Source organism: Pinus tabuliformis, chromosome 2_2 (genome assembly GCF_031772625.1).
Source record: "Pinus tabuliformis cultivar Carrire ecotype Pingquan chromosome 2_2, CPIR1, whole genome shotgun sequence".
NCBI classification, from domain to species: domain Eukaryota; kingdom Viridiplantae; phylum Streptophyta; class Pinopsida; order Pinales; family Pinaceae; genus Pinus; species Pinus tabuliformis.
Genome location: NC_142300.1, coordinates 1158256479 through 1158279577, shown reverse-complemented (window position 1 = coordinate 1158279577; position 23099 = coordinate 1158256479). Strand labels below are relative to the sequence as shown.

Here is a 23099-nt window from a genome sequence, read left to right as displayed (position 1 = left end):
GTGCCCCAACACACGCCAATACTTCTCTCCAAGTTTGTTGTTCCTATTGTCCCTAAATAGGGCTTTGTCCATGCTGCAACAACCCTTCAATTCCCACACAAATAGTCCTTAAATTGTCGTGGTTTAGGCAACGAGAGATGGTCTCATTGTGGGCTGCTATTCCGGGCATTTTGCAACCCCAAAAACTCCGACGCTGCCGTTGTCTTAGGTTGGTAAGGCTTGCAGCCTACCACAACAACATGTTATCACTTACAGCCAACCCAAACAATCTTCTCCTCACGTTTTTGCAACCCAAACAGACTTGTGTAGCTCCTGAGGTTACTCAGCTTCCTTGTTAGAGGAAACAACACCAAAAACAAGTCCTAGAAGGCTCCATGCAGCCTTATCCTCCTCGTTGTAGTAGCCTATCTCTTGCAGCTTCAACAAAATTCCCCTAGCTCCCTTGACCGAATTCTTCTTCACCTCCAACGAGCTCTCTTCCTTGAGTGTGTTGCACAAGATGGATGAGAAAATGCTCCTCCTTCTTCTATTTCTACACGAAATGAAGGGATCCACGAATTAATGAAGAGACATGTCTCTTGGACGAATTCACTTCAAGCCTACATGACTTATTGTCCATAATTATTTGTCAACTTCAAAAATTCATAAATTCGTTTCTAGAGCTCTAATTTGAGTGATCTTTGGAGCGTTGGAATCGGCACGCCAAGCTCTATCAACTCAAATTTCTCATGCTCAAATTCATCATGGTTTTGACCCAAATCCCGATGTGTGCAAAACCCCAACCTTGGGTTCCAAGCCCACAAGTGACCCTTGTAGTGCTTTGCCCTCCAAACCCTAAACCCTAAGGCTTGGAGTACCTCCCAAGCTACACAAATCAACACTCCCTCTTAGCGAGGGAGGTACTTCTAAGAATAGGAAGTAACTCATCATCATCATCACTACTCGCAACACTTGCCCAACTCCTAGTGCTCACAATCGCAGTAATCCCTGTACGGTGAACTACGCCCTTCTTGAAAGTGTTGTTGTCACTGGAAGCATCCTGCTTCTTCTTCATGTTAGGATATTCCGACACATAGGAAATAGTTAAGTACAACTTGGTCTAGTATAGAGTTAGGTATAGAGTTAGGTAAAGTGTGTTTCTTTACCGTTGTACATTTTGTAACTTACAATCCGACGGTCACGATATGTAGTGATCTGACGGTTCATTCTCTCCTCGGTATTACCGACACTTGATCCGTGGCTTGACACTCGATTGGTCCATGAATTCTATTTAAAGCGCATGGAGGGTCATTTGTAGGGTAATCCGTGCATGAGAGAAACATATGTAAATTTTCATTCTTTTATTAATAAATTGCCTGAAGTGGCCGCGTTGGCTTAGGCCGTGGACTGTTTCCCTCTTTGAGGATTTTAACCACGTCAAAATACTGGTGTATTGATCTGCGATCTGGTTGTGAGCGGTGTCCTTTTGGTGTTCTGTCTGAGGAACTTACCCTGTAAATTCCTACATGGTATCAGAGCTATTTGAGGGCCGCGTCCGTTGGTGATCCAAATCTGAAGCCGATAGAACTGCATCCGACTGTCGTTTCCTAGATCTACTGTTTCTGACTGCTTTCGGGCCGAGAGGACTGCTCTGTTGTGTTGGGAGCATCTGTTCCAGTGAGGAACCCCTTTCGTTTCACGCGAAAAGGTTTTCGGTAGCCCTAGCTGCGTCATTTTTAAGATCTGGAGGTATATAGTGTTTATTTGCAGTTTACTGTTATTTTCTCTCTGTTTATTTCGGTTTCGGTTTATTTAGCTTTTTTTATTACCGGATCTATACCTTTCATTTCTACGTATGCTCTTTGCCCTGCGACTCTGTGCAATCTGGGCAAATCAGAAACAGAAAGGAAGGATTTTTCTCATGCGTATGCTCTTTTCCCTGCGCCTTAGGGTGATCTCGGAAAATCAGAAACATTGAGGAAAATATTTAGTTTCCGGCCAAAGCTAACTTTGAGCCGCAAGGTTCATTTTTTTTGAAAATATTTAATTTTTCGGCTAAAGCTAACTTCGAGCCATAAGGTTCGTTTTCTTTGCATGTCCGTGTTGGGTTTTGTGTTTTTTGTTTTGTAGGGAAAAAAGAGCTTTCTCAAAGCAAGCACGCAACCCAAAGCACCCCCCCCCCTCCCCCCCCCCCTCTCTCTCTCTCTCTCTCAAATTTTTTGTATAGATCAATTGGTTCAAAGCTATTTTAAGAGAGTAGAGGTCTTGGGTTCAAGTCTCCATTTTGTGGGGGCAGACTTTTTCATTTCCGCACATTCCCGCACTTCGTCGGCAACTTCAACAACTTTTTTTCAAAAAGCCATAACTTCTTCATCCGGAAGCCGTTTTCAGAGCCATTTTTTTAAAACCAGCCTAATTTTTCGAGATCTATCCATTGGAACACTTATTTTCAGCATCTTTAGCTTCAGTTTCCATTGAAATGGAAAGTCAATACCAAGTTACCCTTGACAGCACCAACTACTTCCAATGGTTGGCTTACATTGAGGATTTACTTAGAAGTAAAGGTCTCTACAGAATAGCCTCAGGCCAAGAAAAGAAACCGAAGGATGAAGATAAGGCTGCTAAATGGAAAAATAGGCAAGATCAAGCTCGTGGATTGATAGGGATGTCTATTTCTCCAGATCTTAGATTCCATATTGCAGAAATTGATACTCCTGATGAAGCAATGAAACAAATCAATAAAGTTTTTGGGATTAAAAATGAAATTAGAGCCCATCAACTTGAAAATGAGTTACTTACATTGGACCCTAATAATTTTTCTTGCATTGAAGATTTCTTGTCCAAGTTCAAGACCCTTAGATATCTTTTGGAAGGTGTTAAAGTTAAGAAAGAAGATAGTAACCTTATCTATTCCATTCTTACAAAGTTGGGACCAGCCTACTCTGTGTTTGTTTCCACCTTCCATTCTACAAGAGAAGCCTTCATTTCTCAAGGAACAGACTACAAGCCCCCTTCCTTTGACTCTTTTTGTGATTCTTTAATAAGAGAACAAAAAAAACTCTTACACCTTGGTCTTCTTAATCCTGGAAACTCTTCCAAGAAAGCGTTAGCCGCCCAGCAGCAACCAAATTCAAAGAATCCTAAGAAGTCATATCCTAAAAAGAATGGTCCTAAACCAAACAAGGGTCCTAAGCAATTTCAGCCCCAAAATGAAAAATCATTTCAACAAAATGATAAGACAAATAAAAACAAAGGGAAGAAGACTGATAGACATTGCAATTTTTGTAATCGAGATGGCCACTTAGAATCAAAATGCTTTAAGAAGATGGAAGCCTTGGAAGCAGCAATGAAGAAGCATAACATCCATTTGGGGCAATCTTCAACTTCAACTTCATCTTCAGGAATGGCACTTTCTGCATGTGGTTGTCAAGCATCTCGGTCTGGCTATGCATTAAATGTATCTTCTTCTTCTCATTCTCATGAGTGGCTCATTGATTCTGGAGCTTCTTATCACATGGCCAAAAACAAAGCCATGTTTTCTTCTTTAAATGATTGTAACACCAAAAATATATATGTTGGTGATGATAGATCTCTTAGTGTTGTAGGGACTGGAACTGTTCATCTAGACAATGGTCAGTTTAATGATGTATTATGTGTTCCAACCTTATCCTGCAACCTTCTATCTGTATATCAGATAACTCATTCAGGTGAAGGTAAAATCGTTGAATTTTCACCTCATGATGTTGTAATCAAGGACTTAAGAGATCCTAAACAGATTTTGTCTACTGGCATTGCTGATAATTCTACAAGGTAGTATAAGTTTCACAACTTTGGGTCATCAAATCTTCCCTCAGTATTTGTTGCTCATAACGATGAAGTGAGCAAACTTTGGCATGAGCGATTTGGTCACTTAAACTATCGCTCCCTTCAGCATCTATGTAAAGAAAATATGGTGACAGGTCTTCCTATGGTATCTTGCAGAGATGGTGTTTGTTCCGGATGTGTACTCGGAAAACATCATCGGGACAGTTTTGAAAAACGTGCCTCTTGGCACACCTCAGCCCCTTTACAGCTTGTGCATAGTGATTTATGTGGTCCACTTCCAGTTGTGTCATTCTCTGGCTGCAAGTATTTCTTAACTTTCATTGATGATTTCTCCAGACGCACTTGGGTATACTTCTTAAAACTCAAGAGTGAAGTATTTAACACTTTTTTGGCCTTCAAGGCCTTTGTTGAAAAACAATCTGGACATCAAATTCTTAAGTTAAGATCTGATAATGGCGGAGAATATGTTAAAAACACATTCATCAACTATTGCACTGAGAATGGAATTCAAATGCAACATACTGTTCCATATACTCCACAACAAAATGGTGTAGCTGAAAGGAAGAATCGCACCTTAAAGGAAATGGCTAATTGTATGCTACAATCTAAAGGACTTGGTCTTAGTTTTTGGGCAGAAGCAATTAACTGTGCAAATTACATAATAAATCGCACTCCTACTAAGGCTTTAAAGAATATCACTCCAGAAGAAGCATGGAGCTCAATCAAACCAGATGTAAGTCACTTTTGTGTTTTTGGAAGTGAAGCGTGGGCCCATATTCCAGATGAAAAGCATAAAGCTTTAGAACCTAAGAGTGAAAAATGTACTTTTGTTGGATATTCTGAAGATGTCAAAGGCTATAGACTTATTCCACTTAAGTCCAAAAATGTTATCATTAGAAGAGATGTAAAATTTGATGAAAATATATCGACCTGCGAGCCTAGTCCGGCGGTTGTGCCACCTCTCTCTATCTCTTCTACTTTTGAAAACATTTCTTCTTCAGATGATGAAAGTGAGGATGACAATCCTCCCCCACCATCTCAGGATCTTCCTTCAGCTCCTCACCTTCCAAAATGGGTTCGTGCTACTCGAGATGCAGCAGGTGATCTTGTCGGTGATCCTACAGATCAGCGACGTACACGTTCTCAGTTCGAGAGAGCCTCTTCTTTACTAGCTCAAGCTCCAGTAAATTATGATCCTAACACCTTTGCAGAAGCTTCAGGCCATCCAGATTGGGAAGCAGCTATGAATGAAGCAGCAAATGATACATGGGATCTTGTTCCTCTACCAAAGGGACGAAAACTTGTTAGATGCAAATGGGTTTACAGAACCAAGTATGGACCAGATGGGAAAGTTGATAAACATAAAGCTCGTCTTGTTGCTAAGGGTTTTTCATAGATTGAAGGCATTGACTACACTGAAACCTTCTCCCCTGTTGCCAAAATGAACTCTATCCGCCTTGTTCTTTCCCTTGCTGCCTCTTTCAAATGGGAAGTCCATCAGATGGATGTTAAATCTGCCTTCTTGCATGGAGACTTGCATGAAGAAATCTATATGGAACAACCCATTGGCTTCATACAAACAGACTCCAGCCTTGTATGTCGACTTAAGAAATCCCTTTATGGTCTCAAGCAAGCTCCACGGGCTTGGTATGCCAAAATGGATAGCTTTCTTTTAGAATCTGGCTTTTCTAGGTGTCATTCTGACAATACTGTCTACACCAAGAAAGTGGGCAACTCTCTTATCATCCTTGTTCTTTATGTTGATGATCTTATCCTTACTGGTAGTGATTCCAACCTTATAAACCATGTGAAGTCTAGCCTTAAAAGGAAATTTGAAATGACAGACTTAGGACACTTACACTATTTTCTCGGTCTTCAAGTCTTGCAATCCAAGGAGGGTATTTCCCTTTCCCAGTCCAAGTATGCTTGTGATATTCTACGTCATTTTCACATGGAAGACTGTAAGCCAGCCCCTTCTCCCTTTCAGTCTGGAGTCAAACTTTCAGTCACTTGTACTTCTCCTGAAGTTGATGCTACCTTATACCGTCAACTTGTAGGAAAACTTTTGTATCTAACCCATACTCGTCCTGACCTTTCCTTTGTTGTTCGCCTTGTTGCTCGGTTCATGCAAAACCCCCGTGAAAGTCATTGGAAAGCAGCGAAAAGAATACTTTGTTATGTTCGAGGTACAATTCAATTTGGGATTCATTACAGTGCCGAAGCATCTCCTCTATTGGTTGGTTTCACTGATTCCGATTGGGCTGGTGACCCTGATGATCGGAAGTCTACTGTCGGTTATGTGTTCACTCTTGGTTCAGGACCTATTACATGGGCTTGCAAGAAACAAGGTGCCATTTCTCTTTCATCAGCAGAAGCAGAGTATCGTGGTGCCGTAGAAGCTAGTAAGGAAGCCTTGTGGCTTCGTCAGATCCTATCAGAGTTTGGCTTTGAGCAGCAGCAGCCGACTACACTTTGGTGTGATAATCAAAGTGCCATTCAGCTATGCAAAGATCCAGTCCAACATCAGCGCAACAAACACATTGAACTGCACATGCACTTCATCAGAAAGCTCATTCATAACCATGTTCTTGAAGTGCAATATTGTTCAACAGATGATCAAGTTGCAGACATCTTCACAAAGGCTCTCACAGAGGCGAAGTTCACTAAACTTCGATTTATGGTTGGAGTTCAGGAAGTTGTCACTAAGGGGGGATAGGCTCTAGTGCCTCCTTCCTTCTCCTATTGTGTCATATTTGTAAATCCTTCAATCCTATCCCAAGTTGTTCTTAAGGGGGGATGTTAAGATATTCCGACACATAGGAAATAGTTAAGTACAACTTGGTCTAGTATAGAGTTAGGTATAGAGTTAGGTAAAGTGTATTTCTTTACCGTTGTACATTTTGTAACTTACAATCCGACGGTCACGATATGTAGTGATCCGACGGTTCATTCTCTCCTCGGTATTACCGACACTTGATCCGTGGCTTGACACCCGATTGGTCCATGAATTCTATTTAAACCGCATGGAGGGTCATTTGTAGGGTAATCCGTGCATGAGAGAAACATATGTAAATTTTCATTCTTTTATTAATAAATTTCCTGAAGTGGCCGCGTTGGCTCAGGCCGTGGACTGTTTCCCTCTTTGAGGGTTTTAACCACGTCAAAATACTGGTGTATTGATCTGCGATCTGGTTGTGAGCGGTGTCCTTTTGGTGTTCTGTCTGAGGAACTTACCCTGTAAATTCCTACACTTTTCCTGTAACATCTTCCACTCTCTCCATGATTCCTTCTTGGAAATTGTAGGAGCACCATTGCTCCCCACTGGCCACATTCTCTTCTTGGGTTGCAAAGTCTCCCTCTAAACCTGCAAGCTCCCTCTCAAACTCGACTCCCTCTGAGTCTTTGGAACCTAAACCTTCTTCTCAGGAAGGTGTACTTTCTTCTCATGAACCTGCACCTACTCCTCTAAAGCCTACACCTGCAACTAATTCTCTGGACCCCAACTTGCTCCACCTACTTCTTTCCATGATCCATAGGCTTCCCCGTCAACCTGTAGAGACCATGCTCTCTAACTCTGAGTACAATCCCATCGGACATAGAGCCTTTGGGCCTAAGTCTTGCCTTCCCATCCTGGAACAAGACCTCAAACCCCTTCGTCTCGATTATCGAGACGGAAATCACGCTATATCTGAGTCCTGGTACAAACAGTACATCCTGGACCTGCATCACACATCCTGTCTGCATCTTGAATGGCACAACTCCCGATTCTTTTGGAGACTCTTGTCCCCCAAAACCATGTGCAACTTCGAGTCCCATTCAACTAGAGTCTCAAGAACCTCCTGTGACCTTGTCATATGCTTCGTCACACCACTGTCCACATACCATTCATCCTCATTGATACCCTGTGAGAAATGAGAAATCATAGCAAAGTCCTCCTCTTCCAATCTCCTGGTGAGATCATTTATCTCAGCTAAAGTGGCAACAATGAAAATTCCTTAATAAGAACCCCTACTACAGCAACTGATGATATTACTCCTATTTGTTAAATTCCTTTAAACAAATTACTTGTAGTTTCCTATGACAAATATCGTAATACATACACTACAGCCTTCACTTAATTAAATTATAAGCGGAAACAAGATACTGAGCAGGAAAGAAAAGACAACACAATGGACACCGTTATTTTTGGACAATTGTCCCCAGAAAAACCTAATGCGAGAAAACCGGTGCAGCAGTTCTAAGGGTTTATTATTATTAAGCAGTAGTTCTGAATACAGCTCTAGATGCCCTTCCCACAATCCAGTTACAAAGAAAAAGACACTAGCAGAAAACTTAGTGAGATTACCTCACTTCACCCAACAAATCCCGACTGATCTGACAACTGAACTGACTGTCCCCGGCTACAACTGCATTGCCCCTTCACAGTAATTGCGTGGGCCTGCATGGAGCTCTTTGACACTCTGCATCAACTCTGTGTTGGGTCTCCTTGCCTCCTGGAGCTCTGACGTCAACCCTCCCGGCTGATGCCCAGCAAATTTCGGACTTTTGCTGGAAGACAACTCTACCTCTACGCTAGCCCTTCTGGCTCTGCGTCACGCAATACTTGGGCCCTCCTGGCCCAGCGTCAGTCCTTCTTGGGTCTGCGCTGTCTCCACTAGTGCTTCTCTGCCTCTCTGCTGAGTATTCGGGGTCTCAGAGTAGATACTCCAACCCAACTATCCCTGCCCCTCAACTGCAAGAAATCTCCTCAATCGAATTTCCTCATGAGAACTTCTCACTTCAGAAATTTGATCTCCTGATCTCTCGGTGTGTTTTCCAAATCACCCTCAAGCCCCTTCTTATAAGACAACCAATGGCCTAGATTAACTCCTAATCAAAGGCTCAAATCGTTGACTTGATCTCTGTTTTTTCTAGAAGTTACACCCACAATTAGATTAATACCCATTAATATTTTAATTTTCCTAAGTTTAGACTTAGGAACTCCATTAGAAATATTAATTATTTTAATAAAATTGTTTCTAGGTGGAATTTCCCAAAATGCTTTCTGGGTTCTTTGGAATACATGTGCCCAAGCCTCCCTGCAAAATTTGAGGCTTAAAGCACATTCGGTGCTACCCCAAATCAATAGCAACACCGACGGCCTGCATTCCTTTCCTCTTCTCGTCATCTCCCTTCTTCTTCATCAGATATCTCGATGGATAATGACCCATCTCACCACAATTGAAACACTTGACTTTACTCAAGTCCTTCTTTTTCTTACCCTCCATTCGCACTACAAGTGCCACATCATCGTCGAAAGACTTATTCTTTGGATAAAGATCCTCGACTCACAACTCTCCCTGAAAGAAGTCATCCCACAGCCTATCCCAATCTGGCAACTTCTCCCTAGCAACGATCCCTTTGATGAAAGGCTTCCATTCCTCGGTGAACCCTTTCAAGGCAATCCTTACCATATCTCCATCTGAGATAGTCACACCGATGGCAACAAGCTCATCTTTGACATGAGACAATCTCGTCAAATACGAGGTTGCGCTTTCACCCTTTATCATCATGGTAGACTTCAACTTATCCTCCAATAACAGTACTCGGTTCTCGTTCTAATTCTGGAACAAATTCTAAAGAGCCATCCACATCTCATGTGCATTGTTCTTCTCGAACAAATGAGGTAGTAGGGCATTCTTCACACCATCGAGGATGATCGATCTCGCCCCCACATTGAAATCTTCCAATATTCCAACTTCTTAGGTTTGGTTGGCTTCTTGATCTCTTTCCCAGCGAACTCCCAAATCTTGTTGACCTACAAGACCAACTTGATTCTTTCCTTCCAAGGACTATAGTTGGACAACCCCTCCAACCTATCCTCATACCGGACACCTGCCTGCAACTTCGACGTTGCAGTAAGCCCGTCACTTACAATGTGACCAACTCCCTCTCACGTTGTACTTCGTTGTGCACAACTCTGATTTACTTACTTCAAAAGTAGCTCAGACACACTCTGATACCATGTTGAATTTCCACGACCTTGGGTCTAGGTTAGAGTCTTAAAATCACTGACGCTACCAAACCAAGAATCTCAACCATAAACTACTTTGCACAGCGGAAATATAAAGCAGCAAATCACATATGCACAAGTATACACAATTTGTAACAAATATGGTACAATAACGTGCAATCCAATCTTCGTTATATTAAACCAATCAGAATAATACAACAGTCTATGGTATACAAGATACAATGACAAACATCGTTGCAGCTTCTATGTCGTATCTTGTCCTGCTGGTTCTTCGCTTCCATACTGCTCACTAGTTGCCCCTTAGTCGTTCAAAGGACAACACATTGAGACTCCAGGAGGGCTGCCATGTATCACTGCTGCAAGTCGTTTCTGCTACAATGAACACGGGCTGATCCAATCCGTTCTCTGGGTAGGCCTAATTACCAAGCTCCAAACTGCCAGGCTAGCAGTGACCTTTGTCCATCAAGGTGCTGAACTTTGACACCAAACTTCACCCAATCTTCAGCTCCTCTTCGTCACTTCAAGATAGCTTGTCTAGGGCTACTTTGGGCTATCAAGGCACTGCCCTCCAGCAGACCAATGATGCCCAATCCTTCACTATAAGTTCTGCTCCTAATTGAGGCCTCCAACTGCCCAAGTTGACCTCAGTACATGGCACTTATAGGCTGCAATATAATTTGATCCAAACTGGTCAACAAACTGTGACCCAACACACGCCAATACTGCTCTCCAAGTCTGTTGTTCCTGCTGTCCCTAGTTAGGGCTTGTCCACGCCGCAACAGCCCTTCAATTCCCACACAAACAGTCCTTAAATTGTTGCGGTTTAGGCAAGGAGAGATGTTCTCATTGTGGGTTGTTGTTCCGGTCACTTTCCAGCCCCAAAAACTCCCATGCTGCCCCTGTTTTAGGTTGGTAAGGCCTGTGGCCTACCACAGCAACATGCTGTCACTTACAGCCAACCCAAACAGTCTTCTCCTCACCTCTTTGCAGCCCAAATAGACCTGCATAGTTCCTGAGGTTACTTGGCCTCCTTGCTAGAGGAAACGGCCCCACAAACAAGTCCTAGAAGGCTCGATGCAGCCTTATCCTCCTCGCTGTAGTAGCCTATCTCCTGCGGCTTCAACAGAATTTCCCTAGCTCCCTTGACCGAATTCTTCTTCACCTCCAACGAGCTCTCTTCCCCGAGTGTGTTGCACAAGATGGATGAGAAAATGCTTCTCCTCCTTCTATTTGTACACTAAATGAAGGGCTCCACGAATTGATGAAGAGACGTGTCTCTTGGACGAATTCACTTCAAGCCTACAAGACTTGACTGTCCATAATTATTTGTCAACTTCAAAAATTCATAACTTCGTTTCTAGAGCTCCGATTTGAGTGATCTTTGGAGCGTTGGAATCGGCACACCAAGATCTATTACCTCAAATTTTCGCATGCTCAAATTCATCATGGTTTTAACCCAAATCCTGATGGGTGCAAAACCCACAAGTGACCCTTGTGGTGCTTTGCCCTCCAAACCCTAAACCCTAGGGCTTGGAGTACCTCCCAAGCTACAAAAATCAACACGAAATCCACAAAGATATAATCCGAGCCACAGGGAAGTGTACAAGGTACAATAGTGTTTGCAAGCCACAGAGAACGAGCCACAGAGGGAATATATGAACCATTATTTATGCAAGCCATTGTATATTAATTCGAGTCACAAAAAAGAACATCCGAGCCACTAAAGAATATAATGTGAACTACAGAAATGTATGTGAGTCACAGAGAATAACAAGTTATTAGACTAATGTGATCTCTGAGTATATGAAATCACTGTAATATATGATCTGAGGCACAAAAGCGAGACATATTGTAATTTCATTCTAGTCATAGTACTACGATGCCACTGTTATGGTGCCAATATGATACAGAGTATAGTGATGCCACTTTACAGAAATTCACGATACCACTGCAATATTGTTGATACCACAGAGTGCGTGCTTTGCATCATTACTGAGATCAGGGTCTTCTTCACATGATAGAGAATAAGGTCTCCTTTCACATGACAGAGATCGTGGTCATCTTTGCATCATAGGGATTACCTTCACATCGTAGGGTTATGCTCTTTCTTGTATCAATAAAAAGCACAGTCTATTTGTTGAAAAATGTAGCTTTGGTCAGTACTTTCATTGGAAAATTATTGGAGACGAAATCAAATTTATGTTGGTCAAGTCGGCTTCTAAAAGATCAGGTCAGCCCCATGGTCAAAAGGTGGCTTTCCAACCTACACAGGGCAAGAGACACTCGAAATGAACTAAAAGGGACTAGATTTGGTACAACCACGACAACAAGATACAAACTGTTGATTTGGGGTAGCATTGAATGTGCTCTAGCCACGAAAATTGGTGGAGAGGCTAAGGCACATGAGATCTCCAAAACCCAGAAAGGGTTTGGACTTATTCTAAACAGTTTGGAAGATATTAAAATAATTGATATTTTAATGGAGTCCCTAAGTCTAAACTTAGGGAAAATAAAATATTAATGTGAAATAATATAAAACTGTGTTAGAATGGTCTAAAAGTCATGGATCAAGCTAGATCTAATCTTAGCCATTAATTAGGGACTTAATCTCAGTCGTTGATTTGTCAACGAAAAAAGTATAAGAGGAGGCTTGAGGGTAACTTGGAGAACACACCAAGAGATCAAGATTTCGACTTTCTGGGACTGGGTTTGCTGAGAAAGGTGAGAGAGTGATCAGAGTTGCAGCTGAGGGGCAGTGAATACAAAAGCAGAGAGGTAGAGATAGCACCAGGAGGATCAGCGCAGTAGCCGGAGAGAGGGACGAAGAGGCAGCCAAGAGCTGTGCAGTGCCTCAGAGGGCCAGCGTGGGTGACGCAGAGGGCTAGACGTTTGACGCGGTGCCTCCAAAGGCTGACGTAGGCCAAGCTAGAGTGATGTTGGGCTAATGTTGGGCCAAAGAGAGGCTAACGCAGTCCCTAGAGGTTGACGTTGGGGTTTCGTGGGGCAAATTGGCGCTGTGGAGTTCTCGGAGTGTTTATTCGGGGTTTCAGCCAGAATATCTACTTCCGAGTAGAGAAGTACTACTGCTGAGATTTTTCTCTATTGGGTGAGTCGAATTTGGCACCCAGATTGTATTCTGAAACTGCTTAATAAATCAAACCCTCAGATAACTGCACCGGTTTTCCGGCATTGGGTTTTTCCGGGGAGATTAGTCCAAAAACAACGGTGTCACTTGTGTGCTTGTTTATGTTTCCTTCAGTTGATGATCTGTAATGTGTTGAGCATGCACTTGTATTTATTTCCAATATTTACATGGTAAATTACTTGTTAATTATCAGAAGAAGTCGGTAGGAATAAATCAGTAAAGTGAATGAAGGGTTTCTAACAGGTAGACTTAGAAATTCCAACATGGTATCGGAGCCAAGTTGCAGATCATAGGAGAACTGAGGACACAGCCGAGTAGAGCAGCAGCAGCAGAAAACAGTTGTCCCGAGTGATAGAAGTTGTTCCTAGGAGAGTAGAAGCAAGGAAGGGGTGACGCAGTGCCTGTGTCATCAAGATTGAGCCAGGAAGAGGCAACACGGAGGCTGAGGGAGGAAAAGGCAGGCTCACGCAGAGCCACGTAGAGGCCAGGAGGGCTGATGCAGTTGGTTGAGGAGGCTCATTTGTCGGTGTCGGGATCGCGCAGAGCCTAAGAGCTCTAAACTTCAGTTTGTTGGGGTTTTAGGAGGTTGTGGTTAAGTTGAAGAGTGGAGCTGGTGGGGTACTGTAGTCAAAACAGTACCTAACAGGGCAAGGCCAAGGTGGAGGGAGTTGCTATCGAGGGTTTCTAGACGAGAAATCCATATTAGTGGTGCAACTGCACAAACAATCAAAGTGGGGGCATCTCGACATTGGCAGAAGGGTTTCTAGGAAGGAAATCGAGGCTCAAAGGAAGTCACACCAAGAACTTCCAAGAGGGAAGTAGAGGACCAGCGAAATGGCACTACACGGAGTAAGAGACCAAGACAGACTGAACGAAGCCTCAAACTTCGTAGTCTAGAAGGTCAGAATCTTATCCGTACTACACAGGAATCGTGTCAAGCACTTTGCCTTGATGACGATAGCCATCTCAGTTGACCCAGCTGATAACGACAGGTACGAGGATGTAATGGCGAGGGCTAAGAGTATCATCCTTGACAGGCTCAAGGACCATATAGTACCACATATTGCCGAGAAGAACACGGCACAGGAGATGTGGGAGGCCCTGACCAAGTTGTATCAGCATACTTCCGTGCAAAGGAAGATGCTACTAGAAAATCAGCTACGATCATACCAGATGCAGAAGGGAGAACAGATTGACCCATTCCTCGGTCGATTGAAGGAGATCTGGGATCAATTGACTTCCATAGGGGCAACGCCGGATCCAGAATTGATGGTGAGAACAACCCTAAATGTAGTCTCAGAAGACTGGGAGGTGTTTGTCCAGAGCATACTGGGCAGGGCGACCCTTCCAAATTGGGAGGAAATGTGGGCTGCTCTTCGCCAAGAAGAGATTAGAAGGTTGAGCAAGGCGAGAAGCAGCGGCAAGGGGATTAGAATGGAGGAGGAGGAGGAGGAAGATGTTGCCCTAGCATCTGAGGAAAAGCAGGACAAATGGGAGAAGAAGGACCTCTCCAAGGTCAAATGCTTCCACTGTGGGGAGCTGGGTCATTATGCGACCCAATGTCCAAGGAAGAAGAGCAAGGGAGAGGCCTCCAAGACCAAGGCAGCGCCAGCAAGGGCAAAGAAGGAAGTGTAGACAGACGATGACTGTGCCATGAGTGCACACACACCACTTGAGCAGAAGTGGGGAGACATCGAGCTGTAGTCAGATGGACTACAGGCAATGAGGGGCAGGATCCTCGAGGTACCCAGCCTCTTGGATTAGACCTTGTTACGGGAGCCCTGAAGAGTAGCAGTACTGGCAGTGTCAGTAGAGACGGATACGAATGGAGCGACAGAGGGAGCTACAGTGCAGGATTCCCAGGACAACGCGAGGCTAGCAGGCTGCAACAATGCGAGAGGCACGAGAGCGCTGCACCAGTGCATGATGGCACAGAGAGGTGTGCAACAGTGCGAAATGCATGGAGTTGTTGCAGCAGCGCAGAGGTCAGAGAGGGAGCACTTGTCAGTGACAAGGAGCTTCAGCATCAGGAGTGTTTCTAGCCTGACAAAGATGTCAAAGTTGGGAGATCAGTTACTTACTTCTGAGTAACTGAGTTGCAGTGCAGCAGTTAGCAGTGGTAGTGCTATGGGCAGCATGAGAGGGGTTGCAGTGCAAATGCAGCAGTGGCAATGGCAGGGCCATGGGCAACAGCATGGATGCAGAGGGAGTTGCAGTACGGATGTAGCAGTGGCAGTGGCAGGGCCATGGGTAGCAGTATAGGATGTAGTAGTGCAGATGATGAGCAGCAGGCCTAGCATCAAAACAAGGACCGATGCCAGAAGATCAGGGTGATACTCAGTGAGGAGTATTACTAGAGCACAATCCTCGCTAAGAGGGAGTGTTGATTTGGGGTAGCATCGGATGTGCTCTAGCCACGAAAATTAGTGTAGAGGCTAAGGCACATGAGATCCCCAATACCCAAAAAGGGTTTGGACAGATTCTAAACAGTTTGGGAGATATTAAAATAATTAGTATTATAATGGAATCCCTAAGTCTAAATTTAGGGAAAATAAAATATTAATGTGAATTAATATAAAACTGTGTTAGAATGGTCCAAAAGTCATGGATCAAGCCAGATCTAATCTTAGCCGTTGATTAGGGACTTAATCTCAACCGTTTATTTGTCAACGAGAAAAGTATAAGAGGAGGCTTCAGGGTCACTTGGAGAACACACCAAGAGATCAAGATTTCGACTTTCTGGGGCTGGGTTTGTTGAAAAAGTTGAGAGAGTGATCAAAGTTGCAACTGAGGGACAGTGAATACAAAAGCAGAGAGGCGGAGATAGCACAAGGAGGATCAGCGCAGTAGCCAAGAGAGGGACGCAGAGGCAACCAGGAGCTGCATAGTGCCTCAGAGGGCCAGCGTGGGTGACGTAGAGGGATAGAGCACTGACACAGTGCCTGCAGAGGCTGACGAAAGCCAAGCGAGAGTGATGCTAGGCTAACACTAGGCTAGAGAGAGGCTGATGCTGGGGTTTCGTGGGGCAGATTGGAGCTGTGGAGTTGTTGGAGTGTTTATCTGAGGTTTCAGCCAGAATATCTGCTTCCGAGTAGAGAAGTACTAATGCTGAGATTTTTCTCTGTTGGGTGAGCCGTATTTGGCACCCAGATTGTATTCTGAAATTGCTTAATAAATCAAACCCTCAAATAGTTGCACCGGTTTTCCGGCATTGGGTTTTCCAGGGACATTAGTCCAAAAACAACGGTGTCACTTGTGTGCTTGTTTCTGTTTCCTTCAGTTGATGATCTATAATGTGTTGAGCATGCACTTGTATTTATTTTCAATATTTACATGGTAAATAATTTGTTAATTAGCAGAACAAGTAGGTAGGAATAAATCAATAAAGTGCATGAAGGGTTTCTAACAGGTAGACTTAGAAATTCCAACACAAACTCGAGAACAAGACACAAGCATGGGATACCTAATACAAAACCTCATATGGTTTTTACAATGCTTTCACTTGTGACATTGGGCTTACAACATTGATGATAAAATACTGCCAAAGGTTTTGTGTACACCTGCCGTCATGTGGGGTAACACTACCTATTAAAAGCATGCATTGTAATGGGAAAGCTCTTGGATTAAGAGAGACATCACTTCTACATATATTAATGTTCTATCTCTCAATCCTCTAATTACCTAGATACTCCAAGCCATATATTGCATATTTTTATTTATGACTGCTTCCCTAGAATTCCAAATAGCATATTTTGATGTTAATATTATTATTAGAAGTGTTTTGTCACAAATACTACAAATAATTATAAATATATAATTGCATGACTATTATAATAATTTGTTAGTCACAACCTATGTTTCATTATATTTGCTGCACATTATCATCATCTAATATCTTACAAGTAAATGTTATTCAATATACATATTGTCACATTCTTACCTAGGAATCGGAATAGATACTAGAAGAGTGTGCTCTGTTTTAGTGAATAATAATAATAGCATAATACAAAAAACAACATTCAAAAGTACTTCCATCTCATCGCTTCCTATTAATGATGTATAGCATGACCAATGATATCAACAGGAATGTTGTCTTTCTTCCTATTAGTTTCTTTTGCTTCAATAGTGTTCACTGTTATTGGTAATTTGGTACCAGTTGCTCAATCATAGCTAGACAAATTATTTGTTGTGCCACATAGACAATGTAGTAGTATGTGATTATATTTGAACCAATGTCATTGGAGCCCCAAAACACAATCAATATCAAATATAAATAAAAGACCGATTAACAGATAAACATCTAATATATGTGTCTTTTGGGACTCATAAAACAATTCTAAAATCTTAAATAGTTGAAATATGCATGAATAATCCATTACAACAGCTATTACTTTATATTTTGAGTTCTGCCACAACTAACAATTCATATTAAAGAAAATGAAAATTGAACGGTAAATAAATCTCATATTATTATTTAGTGCAAAAAATCAGTAATAATCACTTGAACATCAACCAAAAGTAAACACATTACCATAGCTAGTTCCTCATACGTATTAGGAAATCCTGGAAGTGATCTTCTCCCACCACCTGCCGTCAATGCGACCTCTCCAACAGCACCCTCAAACACATTGCATTGAACCTGAACCATGCTTTATTAAAATTAGAGTATTCAACCCAATCTTAAAAAGTTAAATGCATATAACACACTAGCCTTTTAAAACTTTACTGAATACTCTTCGAACAATGCAATTAAACAGGCATAAAGACCCAACTGCATAGGAAAAATACTGAAGAAATTTTAATGGGATTTCTTTAGAATTTGTATAAGATATAGGTTATTGGGGTGGAGGATTTCACAGATGACGAATAACTCAGCTTTGGTAAGAAGCAAATTAATAGCCACCACTTGTATTATAACACAAATGGCAAGTGTCATCATTCCAAATGGCTTCTTATTAAGATGTTGAACCCTCATCAACAACGGCTGAGATGGCATGTAATATTTCTAAGTGGAAATTGAAAGTGAATAACAGAAAAATGAATTAGGAACAGATTAAAAACCATGCACACAAATTAGAACACCAAGAAATCTAGCAAAATAACTGAGCCATCTTAATAATGAAGAGAATATGGGTACATGTAAGAGTAGGAATGATAGAACTTGGCTTGCTATGCAAGCTATGCAAAACCCAGGTGGTATATCTTGGACCCAGAAATGGAAATGGCCCCAAATTGGAAATGTGCACTGTCCAGAAATTTTGTTGCTGGCTGCCAACTGGTAATGAAGATTCTTCTCTGAATATTGCTCGGAATGCCTTGAAACTTTAGCCTCAGGCTCCTCTCCTAAAACCCACAAAAACCTGGAAATGGTTTGGGCTGGTTCCAGGTTATGTGAAAGCCCTCCAAGTAGTGCGAGTGGCACTCTGGCTGACTGCACACACCCCCTATAAGAAATCTGTTGATGGTGACAATCCTCCAATCCCAACTCTGGTAACCCCTCTCCCAAACAGAAAATCAACTCCCGGGAGGGCCAACTATTTGGCACATCAAGCCCCAAGAGCCCTGCTCTCAAACCTACATAGGCACTGCCCAGTAAGCTCCACACACTGCCAAAATTTGAGAAACTAGGCACACAAATATGCGTCACTCCAGCCCTGCAAAATTTTCACCAAACATCCAACACCAAATGGGATAATTTTCCTGCAATTAGCTGGCTCTTCCAACCCATTGTAGCTGGCCCAAATTATGCCACACGAACTGCCTCTGCACCCAAGAAGAGTGCACAACTGGAATATTGGAATATTTGTTGCAAGTGTAGCTTTGCAGAAGCCCAGAAGTGGACTCCCCAGTTCCCAACTAGGGAGACACTCGAAGTTCTCCAAAGATGGTGTTAATTTCGACCGAAATCCATGTGTTGAACAACACTCCAACTCCCGTGCTAAACAACTCCAAGAGAGGTCGAATTTCTGAAGTTTGATAGTCAAAAGATGAGGAGAAATTTTTGTCTTAAGTAGTCATGGCCCCTATCTCTCTCCTTGGTGGCCCCCACAACCCACCAATTTATCCCCCTTCCTTAGAGGTTTGAATTGCCTCCTTTGAGGGGCCCCACATTCCACTAGAAGTTTCATTTTCCCCTTTTGGTGTATGGTGCCTCCTTTTTCTAAAGTGTGGGCCTCTCTACCCACTTTTCCTAAGTCAAAAAGCCCAAAACTGTCTCCAACGCCAAAATTACAAAATTGTGCTACACTTGAGCAATTTATGAAATTGGGGATATCACAATCCTCCCCACCAAAATTTGCTTGTCTTTAAGCAACTGCAATGGTGGGTGTTATAATACCTGCTCACCCTCCCATGTAGCATCCTCCTCAAGTAAGTTCCTCCATCTAACCAACAACTCTCTAATGACCCTGTTCCTGAGCTTCCTCTCTCTCACCTTCAAAATGGCTTCAGGAACCAGTACTAGATGCCCCTCCTCGTCCAAGGGTGGCAACTTTGTAGAAGTTGATACCTGCTGTCCCGAGGCCTTTTTCAGGCAAGACACATGGAACACGTTATGCATCTTGCTTCTTGGTGGGAGCTCTAACTCATATGCAACTTCTCCTACACACCTAGTCACCTTGTACAGCCCATAGAAGCGAGGCTTGTGCTTCTCGGCATGCTTATGCTTAAGAGTTGACATACCTATATGGATGAAGGCATAAATAGACCAAGTCTCCAACCTCGAACTACCTCTCAACCCGGTGGCGGTCTGTATAGATCTTCTGTTGATTTTGTGCAACTTGTAAGGTGTCCTTGATAGCCTTAAGTATCTCTTGCCTCTCTTGGATCGAATCTCTAGCCCCTAGGGCCCTGTTGTCTCCAAACACCATGTCAGCAAAAGATAAAGCATCATAACCATAAAGAGATCTGAAAGGAGACATACCGATGGACATATGATAAGAGGTGTTGTAGCAATACTCCCCAAGGTGTAGCCACTTCACCCATGCTCATTTTTGTCCTGTCACGTAGTTCATCAAGTAGCCCTCCAGCCAGTTGTTCACTGCCTATGTTTGTCCCTCGGTCTGAGGGTGGTAGTTGGTACTTGGTGTGAGCTCCATTCCCACCAATCTAAAGAGATCCTGCCAAAACCCCCCCATGAACCTGCTATCTTTGTCACTGATAATGGTCTTTAGAAAACCATGCAACCTGAAAACCTCTCCAAAGAAGAACTCAACTACCTGTGAGGTTGAGTATCTGGTAGGAATAGCAAAGAAGTGGACGAACTTAGTCAACCTGTCAACCATCACATAGATTTAGTCTCGGCCCTGTACAGTTGGGAGTACTGTGATGAAATCTATGGAGATGCTCTCCCATTTTTTCTTTAGAATAGGTAGAGGCTGAAGTAGTCTTCCTAGGTGTGTGTGCTCTACCTTATTCCTCTAGCAAGTGTTGCACTCCTGAACGTATCTCAAGACATCCCCCTTGAGACCCCTCCATGTGAATCACTCCCTGACAACCCTGTAGGTCTTCAGGAAACTAGGATGCCCTGCAAGAGGTGAATCATGTGTTGCCCTCAAGATCTTCTCCCGAAGCTAAGACCTTGGTACCAAATAAATTTGGTTCGTGTAGTACATCACCTCCTTCATGACGTTGTATATGTCATCCCCAAAAGTCCCATCCAAGATCTCACATGCATGTTGATTCTTGCAGTACTCTACCTAAAGTTGTGCCCTCCAATCCTGCATGATATCCATGAGAGAGAGTGTCGGGGATCTCCTGGAAAGCGCACCAATCACCACATTGTGCTTCCCCTTGACATACTTACTTTCAAAATCATAGGATTGGATCTTACTGACCCACTTCCGTTGTCTGTCATTAAGCTACTTCTACTCCAAGAAGAACCATAAACTATTGCGATCAATTTTCACCCCGAACCGGTTCCCCACTGTTAAGAATTCAATAGGGCAGTAACTTGTAAGTAGGTTAATTCTCTTAACTTGATAATTGTTTGTGTTACCTTTTTACGTATTAGCTTTGTTTCTTATTATTACAGTGTGAGATACATCAAACAGCTACCAAAACAATAAGAACAATGACACAGTATATAGGTTGCAAGCCAGGGCCAAAACCTATCCTCTTGAGGGGAAAACCTGAAAATCTCTTTTCTTCTTATAGATTCTTCAATTGACAAATACCATGACCTAGTGACTCAAACAAATACCCTCCAAGATCAATATCAACACGGCCTTCTACTATAGTGACTTCAACCTCCCATTGTAGATCTGAAGTTCTGGCTCACGGAAACTAATGCAACTATTTCTTCTATTTGGAGACTTTGATCTCCCTCAAATAGTCTTCTCCTCCCTTCGCTTGCCTTTCCTCGAGTCTTAGGGCTAATGAGACACCCTAAGAGACCTTCGCTTTCTTTTCCTTCTCTTCTTCTTCCAAGATCAAACCAAAAGATAGTCCCAACACAGAAACCCTAACTTTGACCTTCTCAAGAGAGAGAGATCTAGCCCAAGCACTTCAACTTCTTCGACTTCCTCTTCTTCATACCCTCTTCTTCGACTTCTTCTCTTCCTCTTCTTCGCATAGAATAAAATGAGTGAATGTGTCTAATGGAGGACGAGTTCCTCTCTATATATAGGCTCTTCTAAGGGGTAGACGTGGCTCTTCATGTAGGCCGACTTGACATCTCCTTAGGTCGACTTGATCTTGGAGGTATTTCGACACTTAAAGACAACATAATTTTTTCTTGATAAGATACAATGTGCCCATAGGGTCTTCAATATATGACAATGATTCTTTGACCTAGAAGCATTCAATGGGTGCTTGACGTATAAAATAAAAGAACTTGAGCATGAAACCCATGCTCCGATAATAATTTCTTTTCATTTTATTATTTACAAAAAATACATTTCATACTTATGAAGACCGAACCTAGTTGCACATTCTTCAACTCTCCCTCTTAACTAGGGAGGTATTCATAAGAGGTACATGGTCATTCTAAATCTGAAGAGATCTCATAAAAAGAGTCGGATTGGTAACCCTTCTGTTTAGCATCATATTCATAGGCATTGTTACATAGCAAGGCCTTGACTAACAGCTCTATCCACACGATCAAAGAACAATGTTGGCGAGACCAATGATTCATAGACACCAAAATCATTGCCTCTCAAGGTACACACTCCACCCGAGTGTTCACAAAGTATGACCTTCCATTGGACTATTCTTATATTGGGTAGCTAATCCTCAAAGAATATCGGTCCATGACTACTCTTGTCCTGAATTCCCTACCACATTCTCAAAGAGTATCGAATGCCAGATGGTTACCTAATCCTCCATTCTTTCTTCCCAAGTGAAGACAAGAATGTAGTGTCTATCTCTCCCTCTCAATTAGGGAGGATATATCAACCAAACCAAGCTTGTCTCTTAAGTATACAAGCTTCTTGTTCGGAAGTGATTTCATCAATATGTCAACTACCTGCTCATCAGTGGAGATATATTATAGCTGCAACACATCATTTTTTACTAGTTATCGAATATAGTGATATTTGTTGTTTATATGCTTTGTCTTTCCATGAAACACTGGATCTTCAGACAAACGTATACAATTGGTGTTATCACAAAATATCACTAAAGGGTTCATCGGTCTTTCAAACAAGACGAATAACAGCGTCCTCAACCATACTGCTTCTCTGCTTACTTCACAGGCTGCAAGTATTTAGCTTCAGCACTGCTCAAAGCAACTGTGTCGTGCTTTCTGCTCATCCATGAGACCATGGAAGATCCCAAACTGAAACATCCTCTTATAGTGCTCCTTCCATCTTGCTCACTACCTCCCCAGTCGAGATCTGTATATCCAATCAATTGGACATCATTTCTTCGGTCTTAATTCAGGCAGTAGCGGATGGTTCCTTGCAGATATCTCAAAATATTTTTTGTTGTCACCCAATGATCATGCTTCGGCTCCACTTGGAATTGACTGAGAACATTTATTGCAAAGCATATGTCTGGTCGAGTGTTCACCAAGTACATCAGTGAGCCAATAAGTTTCCTATACTTTGAAGAATCCACAAGGCTAGATACAGAACTTCTTAGTCTCTTCAAGTTAGTGATTATCGGAGTAGTCATAGGTTTGTAGTCCATCATGTCAAA

At 42.5% G+C, this 23099-nt stretch overlaps 1 protein-coding gene across 2 annotated transcripts in view; it reads right to left on the bottom strand.

Annotated features, from left to right (window-relative positions):
• VTE1 (tocopherol cyclase, chloroplast / vitamin E deficient 1 (VTE1) / sucrose export defective 1 (SXD1)) overlaps positions 1-23099 on the bottom strand; it is a 327369-nt gene that overhangs the window by 84049 nt on the left and 220221 nt on the right. For both annotated transcript variants that reach the window (XM_089405876.1, XM_089405875.1), the window contains one exon: positions 17494-17601. In XM_089405876.1, coding sequence (XP_089262002.1) covers positions 17494-17601 — 108 coding nt within the window. The remainder of the gene's footprint in view (positions 1-17493; positions 17602-23099) is intronic.